General features: G+C 48.4%; 1 protein-coding gene across 1 annotated transcript in view; it reads left to right on the top strand.

Moving 5' to 3' along the window:
* The window catches only part of JAK3 (Janus kinase 3), a 482226-nt gene that overhangs the window by 129494 nt on the left and 330252 nt on the right, over nt 1-22480 (top strand). Inside the window, exon 8 of the mRNA XM_075314904.1 lies at nt 19858-20015. Within this exon, the coding sequence (XP_075171019.1) occupies nt 19858-20015 (158 nt within the window). The remainder of the gene's footprint in view (nt 1-19857; nt 20016-22480) is intronic.

Raw genomic sequence — 22480 nt, forward strand, 5'->3', positions numbered from 1 at the left:
GAAGGACGTGTTCCGTCCCTCGCTCAGACTGGGTCCCAGCTTCCACAATATTAACCCAGTGTGCCGTCAACGAGATGTAGCGGCCTTGCCCACAAGCACTTGTCCACGTGTCTGTGGTTAGGTGGACCTTGGGTGAAACAGCGTTGTTCAGGGCACGTGTGATGTTTTGTGACACGTGGTTATGCAACGCGGGGACGGCACACCGGGAGAAATAGTGGCGGCTGGGGACCGAGTAACGTGGGACAGCTGCCGCCATCAGGTCACGGAATGCTTCTGTCTCCACCAGCCTAAAAGGCAACATTTCCAGCGCAAGCAGTCGCGAAATGTTAGCATTTAGAACTGTGGCATGTGGGGTGTTGGCAGTGTATTTGCGCCTGCGTTCAAAGGTTTGCTGAATGGATAACTGAACGCTGCGCTGGGACAAGGACGTGCTTGATGATGGTGTTCTTTCTGCGTAGGCAACTGCAGGTGCAGGAGTGGAGGAGGCTTGTTCGCAGGCAGCATGGACAGGGGATTGGCTCGCATGCACAACCAGCGAAGACGTAGCAGTGACATCAGCAAGCACTGCTCCTCGACTCTGTTGTACTTCCCACAAAGTCGGGTGCTTGGCTGACATGTGCCTGATCATGCTGGTGGTGGTCAGGCTGCTAGTTTTGGTACCCCTGCTGATGCTGGCACGGCAGGTGTTGCAAATGGCCTTTTTTGAATCATCTGGATCCAACTTAAAAAACTGCCAGACTCGGGAAGACCTAACATTTGTGCAGGCACCTTGTGTCGTCGTGTTGTTCCGGGGAACGGTTGCCTGACTTCTGCCTGGGGCCACCACCCTGCTTCTTACTGCCTGTTGTGATGCTACGCCTCCCTCCCCCTGTGTACTGCTGTCCTCGCTCTGCATATCCTCCTGCCAGGTTGGGTCAGTTACTGGATCATCCACCACGTCGTCTTCCTCTTCCGCACCCTGCTCCTCCTCCTGACTTCCTGACAATTGTGTCTCATCATCGTCCACCACTTGTTGAGACACGTTGCCAACTTCGTGAGAACGTGGCTGCTCAAATATTTGGCCATCTGTACAGACGATCTCCTCATGACCCACTTCAATATGAGCTGGCGAGAGGCCAGAATGTGTGAATGGAAACGTGAACAGCTCTTCCGAGTGTCCAAGTGTGGGATCATTAATGTCCGAGGAGGACGTGTACTCAGCCTGGTGGTAGGAAGGAGGATCAGGTTCAGAAATGTGCGGTGCAGTATCACGGCTACTGACACTTGACCGTGTGGAAGACAGAGTGTTTGTGGTGGTGCCAATCTGACTGGAAGCATTATCTGCTATCCAACTAACAACCTGTTGACACTGGTCTTGGTTCAAGAGCGGTGTACTGCTGCGGTCCCCAAGAATTTGGGACAGGACGTGCGAGCGACTAGATGTGGCCCTTTGTTGTGGCGAAATTAGAGCTTGCCCATGACCTCGGCCTCTGCCTGCACCACCATCACGTCCACTTCCTTGTTCCTTGCCAATGCCCTTGCGCATTTTGCAATGCTGTGCACTGCTGACGTGTATATTCACTACTTGTGCGTTATATCAAAGTTTGTGGAAATTGCACACAAGTGCACCTGTACGCTGCCACCAACAGGCACACACGTGCGGTTTTAAAAACCAAGCACGGACGCAATAAGAACCTAACAGGTTTTTTTGGGGAGCGACAATTACAGACAAGTCAGACACTATCTGGACTGTTTTACACTGTGTACACCAGCCCCAGATATGATGAAGGCTGGTATACGGTCACCACTACCCTGCCTGCCTGCCTGCCTGTATACTGGTACAATAGTCCTGACAAGGACTCTTCTGGTCACTAGCCTGTATTCAGACCTGGCTATACCCTGCCTGTATATAGCAACAATAGTCCTGAGAAGGACTCTGCTACTGTACTCCGACCTGGCTATACCCTGCCTGCCTGTATACAACTAGAATAGTCCTGAGAAGGACTTTTGGTCACACTGTTTGCAGCCCTGCAACTGAAAAAGCTATAAAGGGCCGCAAAGCTTTCCCTGAATCAGCGACACTCTCCCTGCACTGACTGTCTGGATAGCTGTGAGCAGAGCACAGCGCGCCGGCCGGTATAAAGGCTCGGTCACGCTGTGCAGGCCGGCCAATCACTGCAATTCCACAACTAACAGGGCTGTGGCATTGCAGTGGTCTGCCAGCCAATCCCTGCATGAGGGCTGGCTCTCAAAAGAGCGCCAACATGCAGAAATGAAGACCACGAGTACAGCACGAGTATCGCGAGATTACTCGGTCCCCGCCGAGCAGCCCGAGTACAGCGATACTCGTGCGAGTACCGAGTAGTTACAAGCATGCTCGCTCATCACTATACATTATACTACAAGGCACTTACAGAGATGCCGAATTATACTATGTAATTTAAGGTATATGTACCTAATATTTCACAAATTGTATTCCTAAACCGTGTGGTTTTAAAACTTCTGTATAATCGGAGTAGACTTTAATGTTATTTTTTCTGATTCCATGGATAGGCTATCCCTCAGTAGTTCACTACCAAGCGGGTCTCAACATAGACAAACAGCTTATTTTAGGAAAACAATATGCATGCTTGCTTTTTTATGACCTCTGGCATATTAATCACCCACAGAAAAACCTTTTCCATTTTCTCTCTCCCACATGGTACACAAACCAGGATTGATTTTTTTTTCCTTCGGAAACATTCCAAGCACTCAGTTTGATAAAAGACGCTAACATGGTTGTAATTTTATGGTCAGATCACGCATCTGTGACACTTACCCTATATCAAACATCAACTCAGACAAAAGTATGTCTTTTGAGGATTAATGAAACCCTCCTAAAAAAAAGACAGTGTGTAAGGATGAGTTGTGAATAGGAACTGTTGAGACTTTGAGATTAATGGAGGCTCAGTTCCGAAGTTTACCACCATTTGGGAAGTACACAAGGCTGTGTTTAGAGGAAACTGCATAGCATTAGGCTCGCATTAAAAAAAAGATAGACTTGTTGACTCACCAACTGAAGACACGGGAAGCCAAATTGACTATAGTCTCATCTAAAAAAATTCTTAGAGACATTATCTCTATTTGCTCACAGCTGAAGGACATTACTATTCTTAAAATGGAAAAAATTACTGCTTTATAGCAGGCAAAAATATTATGATAGGGGAATAAAGTTCAGTCTCTTTTGGCAAGGCAACTTAAGTCCCCATCACATGTTGGTAGGTGTCAAACACAGCGATGCATCCTGCCCAGCAGGACATCGGCTTTGAAGAAAATAAGCCAGAACAGTGTGTAATGATCAGCGATTTCACAGCAGGGGCCAGGTTGCTGCTTAGTGTCACACATAAAAAGATCGCTGGTGAGATCACTGATACGTCACAAAACCTGTGACTCAGCAGCGATCTCACTAGCGATCTCGTTATGTGAGAAGTATGTGCCGCCTCCACGTCAGTAGCAGCCGGGCTGCTCGAATCCGGACCTGCAGTGTGGCTCGAGGGTTCCTCTGTTCCCGGGGGTCACACAGACACTCCAAATAAAAGGGGAACGTATTTGTATGGGATTTGCCGTAGTCAGTCTGTGACGCCAGCCACGGTGTGTGGTGAGGTATGGCACCACCGCTGCCGCTGTGGGACGCCCGGGGCGATGGGATGGCAGCTGGTTGTTAAACTCTCCGTGGGTAGGGTTGGTTGCCCCGGGACCCGGTGACTTGGTGCAGGGGACGGTGATGGTAGGGGCCGGTGCGCCTGGTCAGACCAGGGAGTCTCAGCTTACTCATGGTTAATGAAATCAGACAAGTCCAGTGAGTAACCAAGGTACTGGTGGCCGGCCGCCGCGGCCGGGTGTACTCTGGTCCCCCACCCGGGCTGGTGGTTTGTGTCCCTTTCCTCTGCACTGTGTTGTGATGTGGTGGACTTCCCGGTGTGGAATGCGGGAATCCGCTCCCGGTACTATTGTTGGGAGCTGTGCCCGCTGACGCTTACCCGTGGGATCTACCGGGCCCTGGCGGATGCCCTATCCCTCTCTGGGGGTGGTTGTCTCCTTTTGGGACTTTGGTTGGGAAAAGGACTTATAATCCTGCCCTCAATTGGTTAATTAGCTAGGCCGTTGGTTCCAGTCCTGGCTTCAGGGTCCAAGTACCCCCTCTGTGCACGGTTTCCGGGTCGGTTCTCCGGTGTCAGTACCGATGGGCTCCAACCCTGCCCTGGTCCACCTCGGATCTCTGGCTGCTGTCTTTCCGTCTCCTACTAGACACGGGCCACCGTCTGCCACCTAGCCAATGCACCAGGGCTCCAACCCCGGCACCTGTCAACTTGAGCCTACGACCTTGACACTGCTCCAAGCCTAACTCCAGACTTAACTGAACTGTTTTCCCGCTCCGGGCTCTCCAGATCCCTAGGTGGGCGTTCTCCATCCGCCTGGTCCCACCCACTGGTGTGCCTGTCTTTCCCTGGGGAGGTGACTAGGGTTTCAGGTCGGCTGAGTGTAACCCTGTGAGGGACTGTGTTGTGCGGGGGCCTATATGTGTGACTACCTGGTTTTGCCAGGGCGTCACAAGTACCCCTTAGGGAAGCTCTGGGGAAGTCAGCTACAGTATATATGCACTCAAAGACAATAAAGACATGGTTCTGTATGAGCCCACGAAAATTGCTGGAATCTTCTATGACTATCTCTCCAAACTATATTCTCTTTGTGATACTCCCCTTTCTCATCCAGAAGAGAGGAAAGTAATCATTCAAACTTTCCTCCAGCAATGTAAGTTCCAACATTCTGAAGAGGCCATAGCCTTCCTTAATAAAGAAATCACACAAGAGGATATAGAGGAGGTATTCAAAGTACTCCCTAATGGGAAATCCCCTGGCCCAGACTGACTTATTTATATTCTAAAACATTCAATACACTTCTAATTCCCCTCTTAGCCACTCTATTTAACAATTTTCTCATAGGCTCTCTAATACCCCACTCTATGTTACATTCATATATCACTCTCATCCCAAAGGCAGGAAAAGACCCTTTAGATTGCACTAACTATAGGCCCATAGCCCAACTTCACTAAAATATTAGTATTATGTTTGTCAGCCATGCTTCCTTACCTTGTCCAAAACAATCAGTTAGGGTTTATACCTTGTAGACAGGGAGGTGATAATACAAGGAAGGTAATACATCTTATACAAGTAGTAAACAAGACTGAGAACTAGCCCTCCTACTTTATTTAGACGCTGAATAAGCCTTCGATCGTCTTGTGTGGCCATTCATGTTTGAAACTTTGAATCAATTTGGACTCTCAGATCCATTTGTTACAGCTCTAATGAGTCTTTATCCCAATGCTCAGCATCATTTAAACTTCTACATATACTATCTCTGCGTTTTTCAATCCATAATCGTACCCACCACGGATGTCCTTTATCCCTCCAACTCTTTGTTTTATGTATATGACCGTAACCTGCAGCCATATGTCTTGACCCAAACATTCATGGAGTGATTATGAGGAATAGGGAGTTTAAACTATCCTTATTCATGGACGACGTTTTATTGACACTATCACAATTAGATATTATTCTTCTATATGTACATACTCTGTTGGATATCTCTAGGGCTGACACAGTTAATAATAGCAAAACAGAAACTCTCCCTCTTAATTTTCCAACTACTTTGTTAGGCCCGTTAAAAGAAAATTATAAATGCAGGTGCAAAGACACATCTTTAACATACTTGAGGATACAGTTCTATTCCTTGAACTTAAATGGTTAAACGGTATGTTGAATGGCCTCCCGTTATTGCTGTTCAGAGGAATTTCAGAGGTCGAAATGACGATTCTCCTAAAGCTCCTCTACTTGTTTGAATCTCTTCTTGTGTGTGTTTATGTAGGAGGTTTTGCAATGTTCAATCGTTTATACTTCAATTTATCTGGGCCTACAGAAGACAAAGGATTAAAAAATAAATTTCACTTGCAAGTAACTTAAGGGCTAGACTGAGCGTTACTGATATTGTTAATTGTTAAGTACTATTGGGCAACCCACTTGTGTCATATCCCGGCATGGTCTAACCTCAGAACATTTTCTAGGAGAATGGAAGTTAAGAAGCTTTGGTTAGCCCCAATACACCCTAACTCTTACCTCTGGGAGACTTCTTCCAATAAACTCATGGATACTTGGGACCGAAACCAAAATGTTTCACTTATAGATACTAAGTGTCACGCTGTACTCTAAGATGTACAATAGCAGTACAGCGCAGTAATGTGGGACTGAGAGGATTCCTGAAACTATCTGAGAAGGTAGTTAGCTGGTAAACCACTAGGGGGCGTAAAAGTGGAGGAAACATATGAGCAGTGAATTCCCTAGCAGAGGTAATACTAGTCAAGCCCACCAGATGGCAGTAGAATCGTCAGAAAGCCGTGTCACAACATGAGGTCTTGTAAATACACAAGGGCAAAGTCTAAACGTAGTCAGAGGGAAGCAAATAGTCAGTAGCCGGGAAATCAGAGCCTAGAAGCGAGGGGGAATGGGAAGACAAGACAGAATTAAGGTAAACAGATAAGGAACGAACAGGGAGACAGACGAGCAGGGAGCTGAAGGGAGACAGTGGGAGAGACACTGACAAGATGGAAACAGAGAACAGAGGAGGTTAACAGGTCAGGTGAACACGGAGGTCAGGAGGGGGCAGGGCAGACAACAGGTCACTCAAGAGCAGAACACAGCAGAGCCAGAAATATCACTGGCGAAGTCCAAGAGAAACAGTGCCCTAATTAGAGTTGAGCGCGGTTCGCGGTTCTCCAGTTCTAAGCTCGAGTGATTTTGGGGGCTGTTCGAGATCGAACTAGAACTCGAGCTTTTTGCAAAAGCTCGATAGTTCTAGATACGTTCGAGAACGGTTCTAGCAGCAAAAAGCAGGGCTTTTTACAGCTACAGTGTGCAGGAGCCATCGCTGGCAGCCTGCCACAAGCTGGTAACCAAGATAAACATCGGGTATCCAAGCAAAGCGCTTTGGTTAGTAACCCGATGTTTATCTTAGTTACGTGCAGGAAGCCCACACTTCCCCGCTCAGCTCGCTCCGCCCCCTCCTGCCCGCGGCATGTACACATACATACACACACACACACACACACACACACACGGTCCCGCTCGGCTTACCTGCGGTGATGAAGTCCCGCCATCCCGACCTCAGCGCTGTCACTGTCCTCCATGGCCGCCGCTTGTCACATCACCTTCTCTCGCTTCCGACCCGAGACTGACTAGCGGTGACGTCACGGGCCTCTCGCGATACTTGGTGTGAAGGCGCCGGTCATTGAACTCCGTGACAGGGGCTGTCAGTGTGCTGGAGATCAGCGCAGGTAATGTACCTCGCTGACAGCAGCACTTGTCATGCCCTGCAGTGACCTGGGCTGAACCATTGATGTTAGCTCAGGTCACTGCACTGCTCTCCCAGCCAATGGGGAACATCCTGCTCTTCATTGACTGGGACAGTGTGGATCGTCATGGCAACCCCTTGGATTACAGCAGACCTGGATTTGTTTTTCATTCTAATAAATTGGTTAAAGAGGGAATGTTTTGGGGAGTGTTTTTTCAAATAAAAATGTGTTTGTCGTCTATTTTTTTTATTACTGACTGGGTTGGTGATGTCGGGTATCTGATAGACGCCTGACCTCACCAACCCCAGGGCTTGATGCCAGGTGACATTACACATCTGGTATTAACCCCATATATTACCCCGTTTGCCACCGCACCAGGGTGCGGGATGAGCTGGGGCGAAGCACCAGGATTGGCGCATCTAATGGATGCGCCACTTCTGGGGCGGCTGCGGCCTGCTATTTTTAGGCTGGGGAGAGTCTAATAACCTTGGACCTCCCTAGTCTGAGAATATCAGGCCCCAGCTGTCTGCTTTACCTTGGCTGGTGATCCAATTTTGGGGGACCCCTACGTGTTTTTTTTTTTAATTATTTATTTAATTTAAAATAGCAGCGTGGGGTGCCCTCAGTTTTGGATTACCAGCTAAGGTGAGGTTGCCAGCTGTGGTCTGCAGGCTGCAGCCGTCTGCTTTACCCTAGCTGGCTACAAAACTAGGGGGAACCCTACGTCATTTTTTTTTTCATTTTTTTGGCTAAATACAAAGCTAAGCACCCCTTAGTGCTACATGAAAGGCACCAAAGGGTGCTCCACTTTTTCTCCACTTTTTCTCCATTTTTTCTCCACTTTTTCTACATTTTTTCTGCACTTTTTCTACATTTTCTTCTCCACTTTTTCTCCACTTTTTCTCCACTTTTTCTACATTTTTTTCTCCATTTTTTCTCCACTTTTTCTACATTTTTTCTCCACTTTTTCTACATTTTTTCTGCACTTTTTCTACATTTTTTTCTCCACTTTTTCTCCACTTTTTCTCCACTTTTTCTCCACTTTTTCTACATTTTTTTCTCCACTTTTTCTCCACTTTTTCTACATTTTTTTCTCCACTTTTTCTCCACTTTTTCTCCACTTTTTCTACATTTTTTTCTCCACTTTTTTCTCCATTTTTTCTCCACTTTTTTCTCCACTTTTTTCTCCACTTTTTTCTCCATTTTTTCTCCACTTTTTCTCCACTTTTTCTCCATTTTTTTCTCCACTTTTTCTCCACTTTTTCTCCACTTTTTCTCCACTTTTTCTCCAATTTTTTTCTCCACTTTTTCTCCACTTTTTCTCCACTTTTTCTCCACTTTTTCTCCACTTTTTCTCCACTTTTTCCTCCACTTTTTCTCCACTTTTTCTCCACTTTTTCTCCGTTCTTTTTCTATGGTCGGTCTACCCATTAGCTCTGCCATGCATACTGTAGCTCTACACCTACTGCACATGTTACTTTATGATTGACATCTCTTTCGTACCAGAGCTGTCTAAGTCTACTCTGACCCCATATTTGTCATTACTATTTTGTCCTTGTACTGTATTATGACATTTGTATCATGTGTTTCATTTCTTGCTGTGTTGCAATTTTTTTGCTGCATCCCAATTGTACCTCTACATTGTTCGAGTTTATGTTATTGTTCTCTCACTCTTATGTGATACTGATTATTGTCATTTTTCATGATTACATGCAGATAAGTCCAATCTGACGAAGGCTCAGGCCGAAACGTCATTTGTAACTTGTTTTGGACAAAAACATATATGCTTATGAAATTTTTTTTTTTCTTAATACGGACCAATAAAGAGTGATTTTGCATTACTATCCGTTGTGACTTACTGACTTAGTCTGGGAGATTTAGAGTGCCGAGGTTACTCACTAATTTTATCTATTATTACCTCTGAGCACCTATATACCAGTGAGCAGAGCTTCCTCTACAGTAGTTCTCCTGATTAATCATGCCCTTACCTCATGAGCAGGGCATTGCAGCTTTGGTAGCAACCATTACGACATGGACTCTGCTGCTGTGGACCCGGGGAGAGTGAGTGCAGATTCATTGCACCCACACTCCTCACATGAAGGGTCTGCACTCCTAGAAAATGGGGGATACGTTCCCTGAGTGTCTCCCCCCCATATTCTAGACGGTCCAGAGTCGTCGTGGGACCCCTTTATTTTTTTTCTTACAATAAATTGGTGAAAGAGGAAATGTTTTGGGGACTGTTTTTTCAAATAAATTTCTTTTGTCGATTTTTTTTTTTGTTAGTACTGACAGTTTATGATGTTGAGTATCTAATAGACGCCATGACATCACAAACTGCTGGGCTTGATCTCAGGTTACTTTACAGCTAATATCAACCCGATTTATTACCCCGTTTGCCACTGCACCAGGGCACGGGATGAGCTGGGGTGAAGCGCCAGGATTGGCGCATCTAGAGGATGCGCCACGTCTGGGGTGCCTGCGGCCTGCTATTTTTAGGATGTGAAGGCCCAATAACTATGGACCTTCCCACCCTGAGAATACCAGACCACAGCTGTCCGCTTTACCTTGGCTGGTGATCCAATTTGGGGGGGACCCTACTTTTATTGTGTAATTATTAATATTTATAAAATAATTATAAAAAAGAGCCTGAGGGGACCTCCACATTGGATCCCCAACCACGGTAAAGCTGCCAGCTGTGGTTTTCAGGCTACAGCCGTCTGCTTTAACCTAGCTGGCTATCAAAAATGGGGGGACCCAACGTCATTTTTTTTTTAAACTATTTTTTAAATAGAAAAAATTAATGGGCTTCCCTGTATTTTGATTGCCAACCAAGGTAACGGCAGGCAGATGGGGGTGGCAACCCATAGCTGTCTGCTTTATCTGCGCTGAGAATCAAAAATACCGCGGAGCGCTACGTCATTTTTTTAAAGATTTATTTTTACAGCACTGTGATGTCCAGCAATCAAAATACAGGGAAGCCCATTTTATTTTTAGTTATTTAAATAAATAATTAAAAAAATATATATGGGCTCCCGCTGCATTTTTTGTATTGCTAGCTAAGGGTAATCCAAGCAGCTACTGGCTGCTAACCCCCACTGCTTGGTGTTACCTTCACTGGCAATGGAAAATCCAGGGAAGCATTTTTTATTTTTTTTGCCAAAAAACTACAAAAAAGGACGGGAGCTTCGCCATATTTTTGTATGCTAGCCAGGTATAGCAGGCAGGTGGTGGAAGAGTTGGATACAGCGCCAGAAGATGGCGCTTCTATGAAAATGCCATTTTCTGAGGCGGCTGCAGACTGCAATTCGCAGCAGTGGGGCCCAGAAAGCTCAGGCCAACCTGTGCTGCGGATTCCAATCCCCAGCTGCCTAGTTGTACCTGGCTGGACACAAAAATGGGGCGAAGCCTACGTCATTTGTTTTCTAATTATTTCATGAAATTCATGAAATAATAAAAAAAGGGCTTCCCTTTATTTTTGGTTCCCAGCCGGGTACAAATAGGCAACTGGGGGTTGGGGGCAGCCGTACCTGCCTGCTGTACCTGGCTAGCATACAAAAATATGGCGAAGCCCACATAATTTTTTCAGGGGGCAAAAAACTTCTGCATACAGTCCTGGATGGAGTATGCTGAGCCTTGTAGTTCTGCAGCTGCTGTCTGTCTGTATGGAGAAGAGCAGACAGCAGCTGCAGAACTACAAGGCTCAGCATACTCCATCCAAGACTGTATGCAGAATTTTTTTGCCCACCAAAAAAATGACGTGGGCTTCGCCATATTTTTGTATGCTAGCCAGGTACAGCAGGCAGCCACGGGCTGCCCCCAACCCCCAGTTGCCTATTTGTACCCGGCTGGGAACCAAAAATATAGGGAAGCCCGTTTTTTTTTTTAATTATTTCACTTATTTCATGAAATAATTAACCCCTTCAGCCCCCAGCCGGTTTTCACCTTAAAGACCCGGCCATTTTTTTGCAATTTTGACCAGTGTCACTTTGACAGGTTATAACTCTGGAACACTTCAACGGATCCTGGCGATTCTGACATTGTTTTTTCGTGACATATTGTACTTCATGTCAGTGGTAAATTTAGGCCGATATGTTTTGCGTTTATTTGTGAAAATTTCGGAAATTTGGCGAAAATTTTGAAAATTTTGCAATTTTCAAAATTTGAAATTTTATGCCCATAAATCTGAGAGATATGTCACACAAAAAAGTTACTAAATAACATTTCCCACATGTCTACTTTACACCAGCGCAATTTTTGAAAAAAAAAAAAATTCCGTTAGGAAGTTAGAAGGGTTCAAAGTTCATCACCAATTTCTCATTTTTCCAACAAAATTTACAAAAAAAAAATTTTTAGGTACCACATCACATTTGGAGTGATTTGAGAAACCTAGGCGACAGAAAATACCCAAAAGTGACCCAATTCTAAAATCTGCACCCCTCACTCTGCTCAAAACCACATCCAAGAAGTTTATTAACCCTTTAGGAGCTTCACAGCAACCAAAGCAATGTAGACGAAAAAATGAAAATTTTACTTTAACACAAAAATGTTACTTTAGCCATAAAAATTAGTATTTTCACAAGGGTATCAGGAAAAATGCATCATAAAATGTATCGTGCATTTTCTCCTGAGTACGCAGATACCCCATATGTGGTGGTAATCAAATGTTTGGGCACACAGCAGGACTCGGAAGGCAAGGAGCGCCATTTGAATTTTTGAGTGCAAAATTAGCTGCACTCATTAGCGGACGCCATGTCGGGTTTGAAGACTCCCCGAGGTGCCTAAACAATGGAGCTCCCCCATAAGTGACCCCATTTTGGAAACTAGAGCCCTCAAATATTTTTTCTAGATTTTTGATGTGCACTTTGAACCCCTGGGGGCTTCGCAGAAGTTTATAACGTTGAGCCGTGAAAAGAAAAAAAATTTTTTTTACCACAAAACTGTTGCTTCAACCAGGTAGCTTTTTTTATCACAAGGGTATCAGGAAAAAATGCACCATAAAATGTATTGTGCATTTTCTCCTGAGTACGCAGATACCCCATATGTGGTGGAAATCAAATGTTTGGGCACACAGCAGGACTCGGAAGGCAAGGAGCGCCATTTGAATTTTTGAGTGCAAAATTAGCTGCACTCATTAGCGGACGCCATGTCGGGTTTGAAGACTCCCCGAGGTACCTAAACAATGGAGCTCCCCCATAAGTGACCCCATTTTGGAAACTAGAGCCCTCAAATATTTTTTCTAGATGTTTGATGTGCACTTTGAACCCCTGGGGGCTTCACAGAAGTTTATAACGTTGAGCCGTGAAAAGAAAAAAAATTTTTTTTACCACAAAACTGTTGCTTCAACCAGGTAGCTTTTTTTATCACAAGGGTATCAGGAAAAAATGCACCATAAAATGTATTGTGCATTTTCTCCTGAGTATGCAGATACCCCATATGTGGTGGAAATCAAATGTTTGGGCGCACGGCAGGACTCGGAAGGCAAGGAGCGCCATTTCACAGCAAAATTGGTTGGAATTATTAGCGGACGCCATGTTGCGTTTGGAGACCCCCCTGAAGTGCCTAAACAATGGAGCTCCCCCACAATTGACCCCATTTTGGAAACTAGACCCCTCATGGAATTTATCTAGCTGTTTAGGGAGCACTTTGAACCCCTGGAGGCTTCACAAACGTTTGTAATGTTCAGCCGTGAAAATATTTAATTTTTTTACCACAAAATTGTTTTTTCAAACAGGTAGCTTTTTTTTCCACAAGGGTATCAGGAAAAAATGCACCATAAAATGTATTGTGCAATTTCTCTTGAGTACGACGATACCTCATATGTGGTGGAAATCAATTGTTTTGGCGTACGGCGGGGCTCAGAAGAGAAGGAGCGCCATTTCACAGTAAAATTGATTGGAATTATTAGCAGACGCCATGTTTCATTTGGAGACCCCCTGAGGTGCCTAAACAATGGAGCTCCCCCACATGTGATCCCATTTTGGAAACTAGACCCCCCCCCATACAAAAAAAATTAGTTTGGCGAAATAAAAAATACAGACATCAGTAGAAAAAAAAAAAAAAATGAGCGCCTGCCAAGACCAGTGCCAAACGTGAGAGCAATGCACGAGTCTCACATCGCATCATCCACTGCAGTCTGGAAGCGAGCAACTGCGCTGGATAATGCGATGCGAGAGGGCGGGGCGGCAGATGAGAAAGGGCGCAGCGGATGGAAGATGGGAAAGGGCGCAGCGGGTGGAGGAGCGGCAGAGGATGGGAAAGGGCGCAGCGGAATGGATGATGGGAAATGGCGCAGCGGATGGATGGGAAATGGCGCAGCGGATGGAGGAGCAGCAGAGGATGGGGGGGGAGGTGAGATGGGGATACCTACCTTACAGGATGGATCTAGGCAGCAGGATCACAGCAGACAGAAGAGGCAGCAGATGAAGGAGGCAACAGATCGAGGAGGGTGAGAGGGGCAGTAGATGGAAAATGGGAGAGAGCAGGCAGCAGATCGGGGAGGGGGGCAGAGTCTGATGGGAGAGAGAGATGGCACATGGAGGAGGGGGGGCCCAGGGGGGGAGGGTGGCTTGCAGCACATGTAGGGGGAGGGTGGCTTGCAGCACATGTAGGGGGATGGTGGCTGGCTTGCAGCACATGTGGGGGGAGGGTGGCTGGCTTGCAGCACATGTGGGGGGAGGGTGGCTTGCAGCACATGTGCTGCAAGCCACCCTCCCCCCACATGTGCTGCAAGCCAGCCACCCTCCCCCCACATGTGCTGCAAGCCAGCCACCCTCCCCCCACATGTGCTGCAAGCCACCCTCCCCCCACATGTGCTGTAAGCCACCCTCCCCCCACATGGGGGGAGGGTGGCTTGCAGCACATGGAGGGATAGGAGGTGTGGCGATGGAGAAGGAGCAGCCGATGAAGGAGGTGGCGGCTGCCGATCGGGAACAGTGGGGGCCGATTCGGGGGCAGCAGCGGCTGAAAAAGGTGGGTGCGACAGCGGCGGGGACAGTGGCAAGCATGGCGGCAGGGACAGCGGTGGATCGGGAGTGGCGGCGGGGGACAGCGGTGGAGCGGGAGCATGGCGCCAGGGACAGCGGTGGATTGGGAGCGGCGGCGGGGACAGCGGTGGATCGGGAGCGGCGGCGGGGACAGCGGTGGAGCGGGAGCAGCGGCGGGGCGATCGGAGACAGCGGCGGGGGACAGCGGTGGAGCGGGAGCATGGCGGGGCGATCGGAGACAGCGGCGGGGACAGCGGTGGAGCGGGAGCATGGCGCCGGGGCGATCGGAGACAGCGGCGGGGACAGCGGTGGAGTGGGAGCATGGCGCCGGGGCGATCGGAGACAGCGGCGGGGACAGCGGTGGAGCGGGAGCATGGTGCCGGGGCGATCGGAGACAGCGGCGGGGACAGCGGTGGAGCGGGAGCATGGCGGAGCGATCGGAGACAGCGGCGGGGACAGCGGGAGCATGGCGCCGGGGCGATCGGAGACAGCGGCGGGGACAGCGGTGGAGCGGGAGCATGGCGGGGCGATCAGAGACAGAGGCGGGGACAGCGGTGCATCGGGAGCAGCGGCGGGGGACAGCGGTGGAGCGGGAGCATGGCGCCGGGGACAGCGGTGGATCGGGAGCGGCGGCGGGGGACAGCGGTGGATCGGGTAGCGGCGGCGGGGACAGCGGTGGAGCGGGAGCAGCGGCGGGGCGATCGGAGACAGCGGCGGGGACAGCGGTGGAGCGGGAGCATGGCGGGGCGATCGGAGACAGAGGCGGGGACAGCGGTGCATCGGGAGCAGCGGCGGGGACAGCGGTGGAGCGGGAGCATGGCGCCGGGGACAGCGGTGCATCGGGAGCAGCGGCGGGGACAGCGGTGAAGCGGGAGCATGGCGCCGGGGACAGCGGTGGATCAGGAGCGTGGCGCCCGGGGACAGCGGTGGATCGGGAGCAGCGGTGGGGCGATCGGAGACAGCGGCGGGGACAGCGGTGGATCGGGAGCAGCGGCGGGGCGATCGGGGACAGCGGCGGGCGGGTGGCGGGGACAGCAACTTACCGCTCTCCTCGGCTTCCAGGGACGGTCACAGGCCGCAGATCCACATTGATTGGAGAGAGCGGTCACAAGACCGGTCTCTCCAATCAGAGCTGGGGGCGGGTGAAGCATCGATCACCCCAGCTCCAGCCAATGGCCAGTGCTACAGCAGCACTGATCAGGGCTGGATTTCAATGTTCCAGCCATTTTCAATGGCTGGAACATTACAGTGGCTGTAATTGGCTGAGCGGCGTTCGTCAGCCAATCACAGCCTCTGTAGGTTCGGGGAGGAGGCACCACCCCTCCTGAGGTCAGGCAGAGGTCCCCTCCTTCCCGAATCTACCGTTTAAGTAAACAAATTTCACTCCCCGGGGCTCCGGGACCGCGATTTCGCCATGACGTACTGAGTACGTCATGGGTCGTTTAGCACCATGTCACCATGACGTACTCAGTACGTCCAAGGTCGTTAAGGGGTTAAAAAACAAATGACGTGGGCTTCGCCCCATTTTTGTGTCCAGCTGGGTACAACTAGGCAGCTGGGGATTGGAATCCGCAGCACAGGTTAGCCCAAGGTTTCTGGGCGCCTCTGCTGCGGATTTCAGTCCGCAGCCGTCCCAGAAAATGGCGCTCTCATAGAAGCGCCATCATCTGGCGCTGTATCCAACTCTTCCAACAGCCCTGGAGCCGGGTGGCTTGTTGGGTAATCATGAGTTAATACTGGCTTTGTTTTACTAGCCAGTATTAAGCCAGAGATTCTTAATGTCAGGCACGTTTGACCTGGCCATTAAGAATCTCCAATAAAGGGTTAAAAAAACACCACACAGAGAAAAAATACTTTAATAGAAATAAATACACAGACACATTAGAGACTCCATCTTTATTACCCCCTCTCAGCCCTCCACGATCCTGCTCTTCTGTCTTCTTTCTTTCTAGTGTAGTAGTAGTGACTATTGTAGTGAGGATGAGGTGCACCAGCCCATCACTTGGGGCTGGGGAACCTCATCCTCACTACAATCCTCACTACAATCGGGAAGCAGCGTGCAGCCTTCACTCCGTGAGTGATCAGTGCTGGCTGTCAGCGGTAACAGCGGTAACGCTGACAGACGCGTTACCATAGCAACGGTGCTCTCGGAGCCGCGGTTAGCGGTGACGTCACAGCTAACTGCGTTGCTATGGCAACGGTGATCTCCGTTAATGACCGGCTGTGTCAGCCGGTCCCTAACGGAACGGGGAGTTGACCGTGTGCTAGAGCATGTCGCCGGTACACGGCGATACACATATGTGCACCGTGTACCGGAGAGATGCACTCGCAGGTCCTACATGACGCGTCATAGTCATGTGACCAGTCTGTAGCCAATGAGATAATAGCCACGTGACTGGTCACATGGCTATTTTGACGTCACGATAGGTCCTGCATCTCTGCTGGCAGTGCAGGTCACCGGGAGGATTAAGCGATCATCGGATGGAATAGCGGCAGGAGACAGAGTGCAGAAGGGATCGCGGGGACCGGTAAGTGTTATGGCAATGTTTATTAACTGTTTGTGTACATTTATAATGCATTTTTATGTTTTTGTGATTGCCTCCCATTATAGCCTATTGGTTCGAGTTCGGTTCGTCGAACGTTCGACGAACCGAACTCGAACGGGACCCCGTTCGGCGAACCGGCCTCGAGCCGAACCGGGACCGGTTCGCTCATCTCTAGCCCTAATAAAGCAGCCTGACCTCCAGAATGAGGCAGAAAGGATTAACCCCTAACGTGACTTGCAACAGAAGTGAAACTAAAAAAAAGGCTCAGCTCCAGCTGAGGAAGGAGTCAATCATGACACTAAGTTAATAAAGCCATGTTCCTAATATTAATAATAATACTTATAAAGAAAATAATTAATACAGCTATTCGTAATCTATAAATTGCCAATATGTAATATGCCAGCTATGTATCAGCTTCAAAAAATCATGTTTAGGTTCCGTTAAAAGTAATCATGGCTAAACCTGTAGATATTGTCAGAATGTTCTGTAAGATGTTGTACTGAAGAGTAGATATTCTTTTATCAGGACTCCTGTAATCCTGGAATTTTCCTCTAGTCTGTCTTATCTTTAAAAACAAATTGGGGTGTTTTACTTTAATTATTCTGTGTGGGCATGGATAGAAACCTCATGGCTATGAGACAGAATTTGTATTTAAGTGCTCCACCCTCATAGGAGTCCCATATACGCATTTTATATCTTATCTTTATCTACCTCTTTTAATTGTAACTTTTATTCTAAATAAATTTTCTTTTTATTACCTGTGGAGATGGATGGTTTGCTTGAATTAGAAATGTACAGGTCAGTTGGTGGAGCAGCGGGCATATTCAGCACCCTCTGTTTCCTTCGCAATATAACCCAAAAAGGAGGAGCGATAGATTAAAGTGGGCTTTACACGCTGCAACATCGCTAGCATTTGCTGGTGATGTCGAGTGCGATAGCACCCGCCCCGTCGTACGGCCGATATGTGGTGATCACTTCCGTAGTGAACATTATCACTACGGCAGCGTCACACGCACATACCTTCTCTGCGACATTGCTCTGGCCGGCGAACCGCCTCCTTTCTAAGGGGGGCGGTTCGTGCGGCGTCACAGCGATGTCACACGGCAGGCGTCCAATAGAAGCAGAGGGGCGGAGATGAGCGGGACGTAACATTCCGCCCACCTCTTTCCTTCCTCATTGCCGGTGGACGCAGGTAAAGAGATGTTCGTCGCTCCTGCGGAGTCACACACAGTGATGTGTGCTGCCGCAGGAGTGACGAAGAACATCGCCAATAAGCAGAAAACGTTTTTTTGTTTCAGGATGACCTCTTCGCGGCAAACGATTTTGACCGCTTTTGCGATCATTTAAGGTCGCTCGTAAGTGTCACACACTGTGATATCGTTAATGACGGCGGATGTGCCTCATAAACACCGTGACCCCGACGATAATTCATTAACAATATCGTAGCGTGTAAAGCCCGCTTAAGACTGGTGAGAAAGATTTCCTTTCCTCCTCTTCTAGATTTCTCCCCAGTCTCTCCTTTCCTCCTCCTCTAGATTTCTCCTCAGTCTCTCCTTTCCTCCTCCTCTAGATTTCTCCTCAGTCTCTCCTTTCCTCCTCCTCTAGATTCCTCCTCAGTCTCTCCTTTCCTCCTCCTCTAGATTTCTCCCCAGTCTCTCCTTTCCTCCTCCTCTAGATTTCTCCCCAGTCTCTCCTTTCCTCCTCCTCTAGATTTCTCCCCAGTCTCTCCTTTCCTCCTCCTCTAGATTTCTCCCCTGTCTCTCCTTTCCTCCTCCTCTAGATTTCTCCTCAGTCTCTCCTTTCCTCCTCCTCTAGATTCCTCCTCAGTCTCTCCTTTCCTCCTCCTCTAGATTTCTCCTCAGTCTCTCCTTTCCTCCTCCTCTAGATTCCTCCCCAGTCTCTCCTTTCCTCCTCCTCTAGATTTCTCCCCAGTCTCTCCTTTCCTCCTCCTCTAGATTTCTCCCCAGTCTCCCTTTCCTCCTCCTCTAGATTTCTCCCCAGTCTCTCCTTTCCTCCTCCTCTAGATTTCTCCTCAGTCTCTCCTTTCCTCCTCCTCTAGATTCCTCCTCAGTCTCTCCTTTCCTCCTCCTCTAGATTTCTCCACAGTCTCTCCTTTCCTCCTCCTCTAGATTTCTCCACAGTCTCTCCTTTCCTCCTCCTCTAGATTCCTCCTCAGTCTCTCCTTTCCTCCTCCTCTAGATTTCTCCTCAGTCTCTCCTTTCCTCCTCCTCTAGATTCCTCCCCAGTCTCTCCTTTCCTCCTCCTCTAGATTTCTCCCCAGTCTCTCCTTTCCTCCTCCTCTAGATTTCTCCCCAGTCTCCCTTTCCTCCTCCTCTAGATTTCTCCCCAGTCTCTCCTTTCCTCCTCCTCTAGATTTCTCCTCAGTCTCTCCTTTCCTCCTCCTCTAGATTCCTCCTCAGTCTCTCCTTTCCTCCTCCTCTAGATTCCTCCCCAGTCTCTCCTTTCCTCCTCCTCTAGATTTCTCCCCAGTCTCTCCTTTCCTCCTCCTCTAGATTTCTCCCCAGTCTCCCTTTCCTCCTCCTCTAGATTTCTCCCCAGTCTCTCCTTTCCTCCTCCTCTAGATTTTTCCTCAGTCTCTCCTTTCCTCCTCCTCTAGATTCCTCCTCAGTCTCTCCTTTCCTCCTCCTCTAGATTTCTCCACAGTCTCTCCTTTTCTCCTCCTCTGCGGGTCCTGCTTTGAGGACTTTGGCTACAAGAGATATTGCCAATCTCTCTCACAGTGACTCTTTTAACTTTACTTTAAATGTTTGTACAATTGTACGTTTTTGGCTACTAACTGGTTGCAAAGTTTGTAAGCAAGAATTATGATACAAGCACCATTTGTAATCAGTATGCAGTCAAATAGACATTCTAGAAATTTATTTAGAGACCAATTTGGTATTTTCAATGACAAGTTTATAATGTTTGGCACCTGCCCTATAATACATACTTATTTATTCCTAAGGAGTCACGATTCCGAATGTTAAGAGATGCTCTTTCGTTTGTGTCTCTTGTCGATGGATATTATCGGTTAACTACAGACTCTCAGCATTATTTTTGTGAGGAAGTTGCTCCCCCAAGATTGCGGTGGAACTTGGATAATCAGTGTCATGGTCCAATCACGTGAGTTGCCTACTAATGATGAATACTTATTTCCTCATACAGGTACTCAATACTCATAAATATTGGAGCTGCATTCAAAGTTGTTACTTCTATAATACCTATTTTTTGGGTTTACTGCACTTTCAAACACGAGTATCATTCAATTAGTAATCTGATAAATAGTCAATCTACAAATCACTTCATTTAAAGGTAATCTGTTGCTAGGTTTTTGCTACCACATCAGAACTAAGCATGATATAGGGACAGCAACCCCGATTTCCAGCAATGAGTCACTTACTCGGCTGCATACGGTTATTCTGATAAAATCACTGTTTTATCTGCTACAGATCTACCAGTTATTTGAATGCTGAATGTGGATCTCTGTATAGTTATAGAGAGGGTAAATCTTGACAGTTTGTGTACATATTAGATTAACATATGCACAAAAATCAATTGTAACTTGTAGGGCAGGACAGGGCTGATTCTAGATTTCCTACTGTATGAGGAGAAAATTGAAATGCCATCCCTGACTACAGTGCAATTAAAACCTGCAGTGAATACATGTGATTTCATAATCTCCTATAACATTAAGGGGTACTTTGCATGCTGCGACATCGCTAGCCGATTGTAGCGATGCCGAGCGCGATAGTCTCCGCCCCGTCGCAGATGCTATATCTTGTGATAGCTGCCGTAGCGAACATTATCGCTACGGCAGCTTCGCACGGACTTACCTGCCCTGCGACGTCGCTCTGGCCGGCGACCCGCCTTCTTCCTAAGGGCACAGCGACGTCACACAGCAGGCGGCCAATAGAAGCGGAGGGGCGGAAACGCAGGGGGGACGCAGGTAAGGAGATGTTCCTTGCTCCTGCGGCTTCATACACAGCGATGTGTGCTGCCGCAGGAACGAGGAACAACATCGTACCTGTCGCTGCAGCGAAATTATGCAAATGACCAACACTACACAGATCACCGATTTACGACGCTTTTGCGATCGTTTATCGGTGCATCTAGGCTTTACACGTTGCGACGTCGTTACTGGCGCCGGATGTGCGTCACTTTCGATTTGACCCCGACGACATCGCAGTAGCGATGTTGCAACGTGCAAAGTACCCCTAAGCCTACACACTCTCCTCTCTTGCAAAATAATGTCCCTACAATGTCCACCTTTATTAATTAAAACTTCCACATTCTCCCCCCTTATGAACTACAGTCTGTACACTGTCCGCTATGAACTATAACTGCCACACTGTCCACTCTTATGAACTAAAATCAACATACTGTTTGCTCTTATGAACTATACTCGCCACACTGTCTGCTCTTATGAACTATAAGTAACATACGGTCCACTCTTATGAGGTATAACCACCATACTATCCACTTTTATAAGCTATAATGGAAACACGCTCCTTCTTTATGAACTATTTCCTGCATACCATCCCCACTTCATGATGTCCTCTGTACTGTTTCCCCTCACAATATCCCCATCCACATTACACCTCAATGCTACCCCCTTTATACTGTTTCCTAACTCTGTACCCCCTCATGCTGCCACATCTCCATTCTGTCTCCCAACACTATCTTTCCTATGTGTCGCCCTGGGCAAGCCAGGGGACACAGGTAACAACACACACACACCCCACATTCCCTGCAGGTACACCAGCTAACCTACAAATCCTTGTTGCCTTCCTCCAGAGGCTGATGATTCACACCAGGGGGTGGAGCCAGGCGGTTGGTGTCCGCCCACCAAGGAGTTCACAGCTCTGGAGGCAGGAAGTACCAGGCAGTTTAGCCCAGGCAGGGCTTGTGAGCAGAAAGACGAGCTTGTGGAGCAGAGTGTAGCTCAGGAGGGAGCTAGAGTGAAGTGAAACAACAGTGAAAGTGACAGAAAGCCTGAAGTTGGTCTGTGGCTGTGTGCCCAGACGGAGTCAGCAAGGTCAGCAGACGGTGGTGAAGGTCTGCAGTGGGACTGTCTGGAGGTTGCTGGAAGGACCACGGAGGCTGTGTGTACCCGGGGGTCTGGAGCAGTATACAAAGGGCAGTCAGCACCAAGGCAGGGGCTTTTCGGATCCTGGCAAGGCTTGGAGTCGCTGTAAATTGCCAAATCCGTTAGTGAAGGGGACGTAGATCCCCCAACAAGCAAGTCCTGATTGACGGCAAAGGTCCAACCACAATGGGGAAACACCGCCACCGCCAAGGCACCAGTTTCCCAGGGCCGGCGCCTGCGGGCAAAGCGTGGAGCTCCTCCGGCTCAGATTGTAGTCGGGGAGCGGGTAACCGGTGGGAAGCTATCGCTACCAAACAGACATTTCAAAGGTGCAGGGAAGAGACCGTCACCGCTAACTGCAGGGAACCGCAGAACCGTGAACCGTCCGAGGGACCCGTCCAACCAGCCGTTTGTTTACCGAGAACTGTGTCGTGTTTACTGGCTGAGTGAGTACCTCAGTGCCTCAAGGCACAGCGCTGCCCCTGCGCCCCTGCACCCCACT

This window comes from Anomaloglossus baeobatrachus, chromosome 1, assembly GCF_048569485.1.
Source record: "Anomaloglossus baeobatrachus isolate aAnoBae1 chromosome 1, aAnoBae1.hap1, whole genome shotgun sequence".
In the NCBI taxonomy this organism is placed as follows: Eukaryota; Metazoa; Chordata; class Amphibia; order Anura; family Aromobatidae; genus Anomaloglossus; species Anomaloglossus baeobatrachus.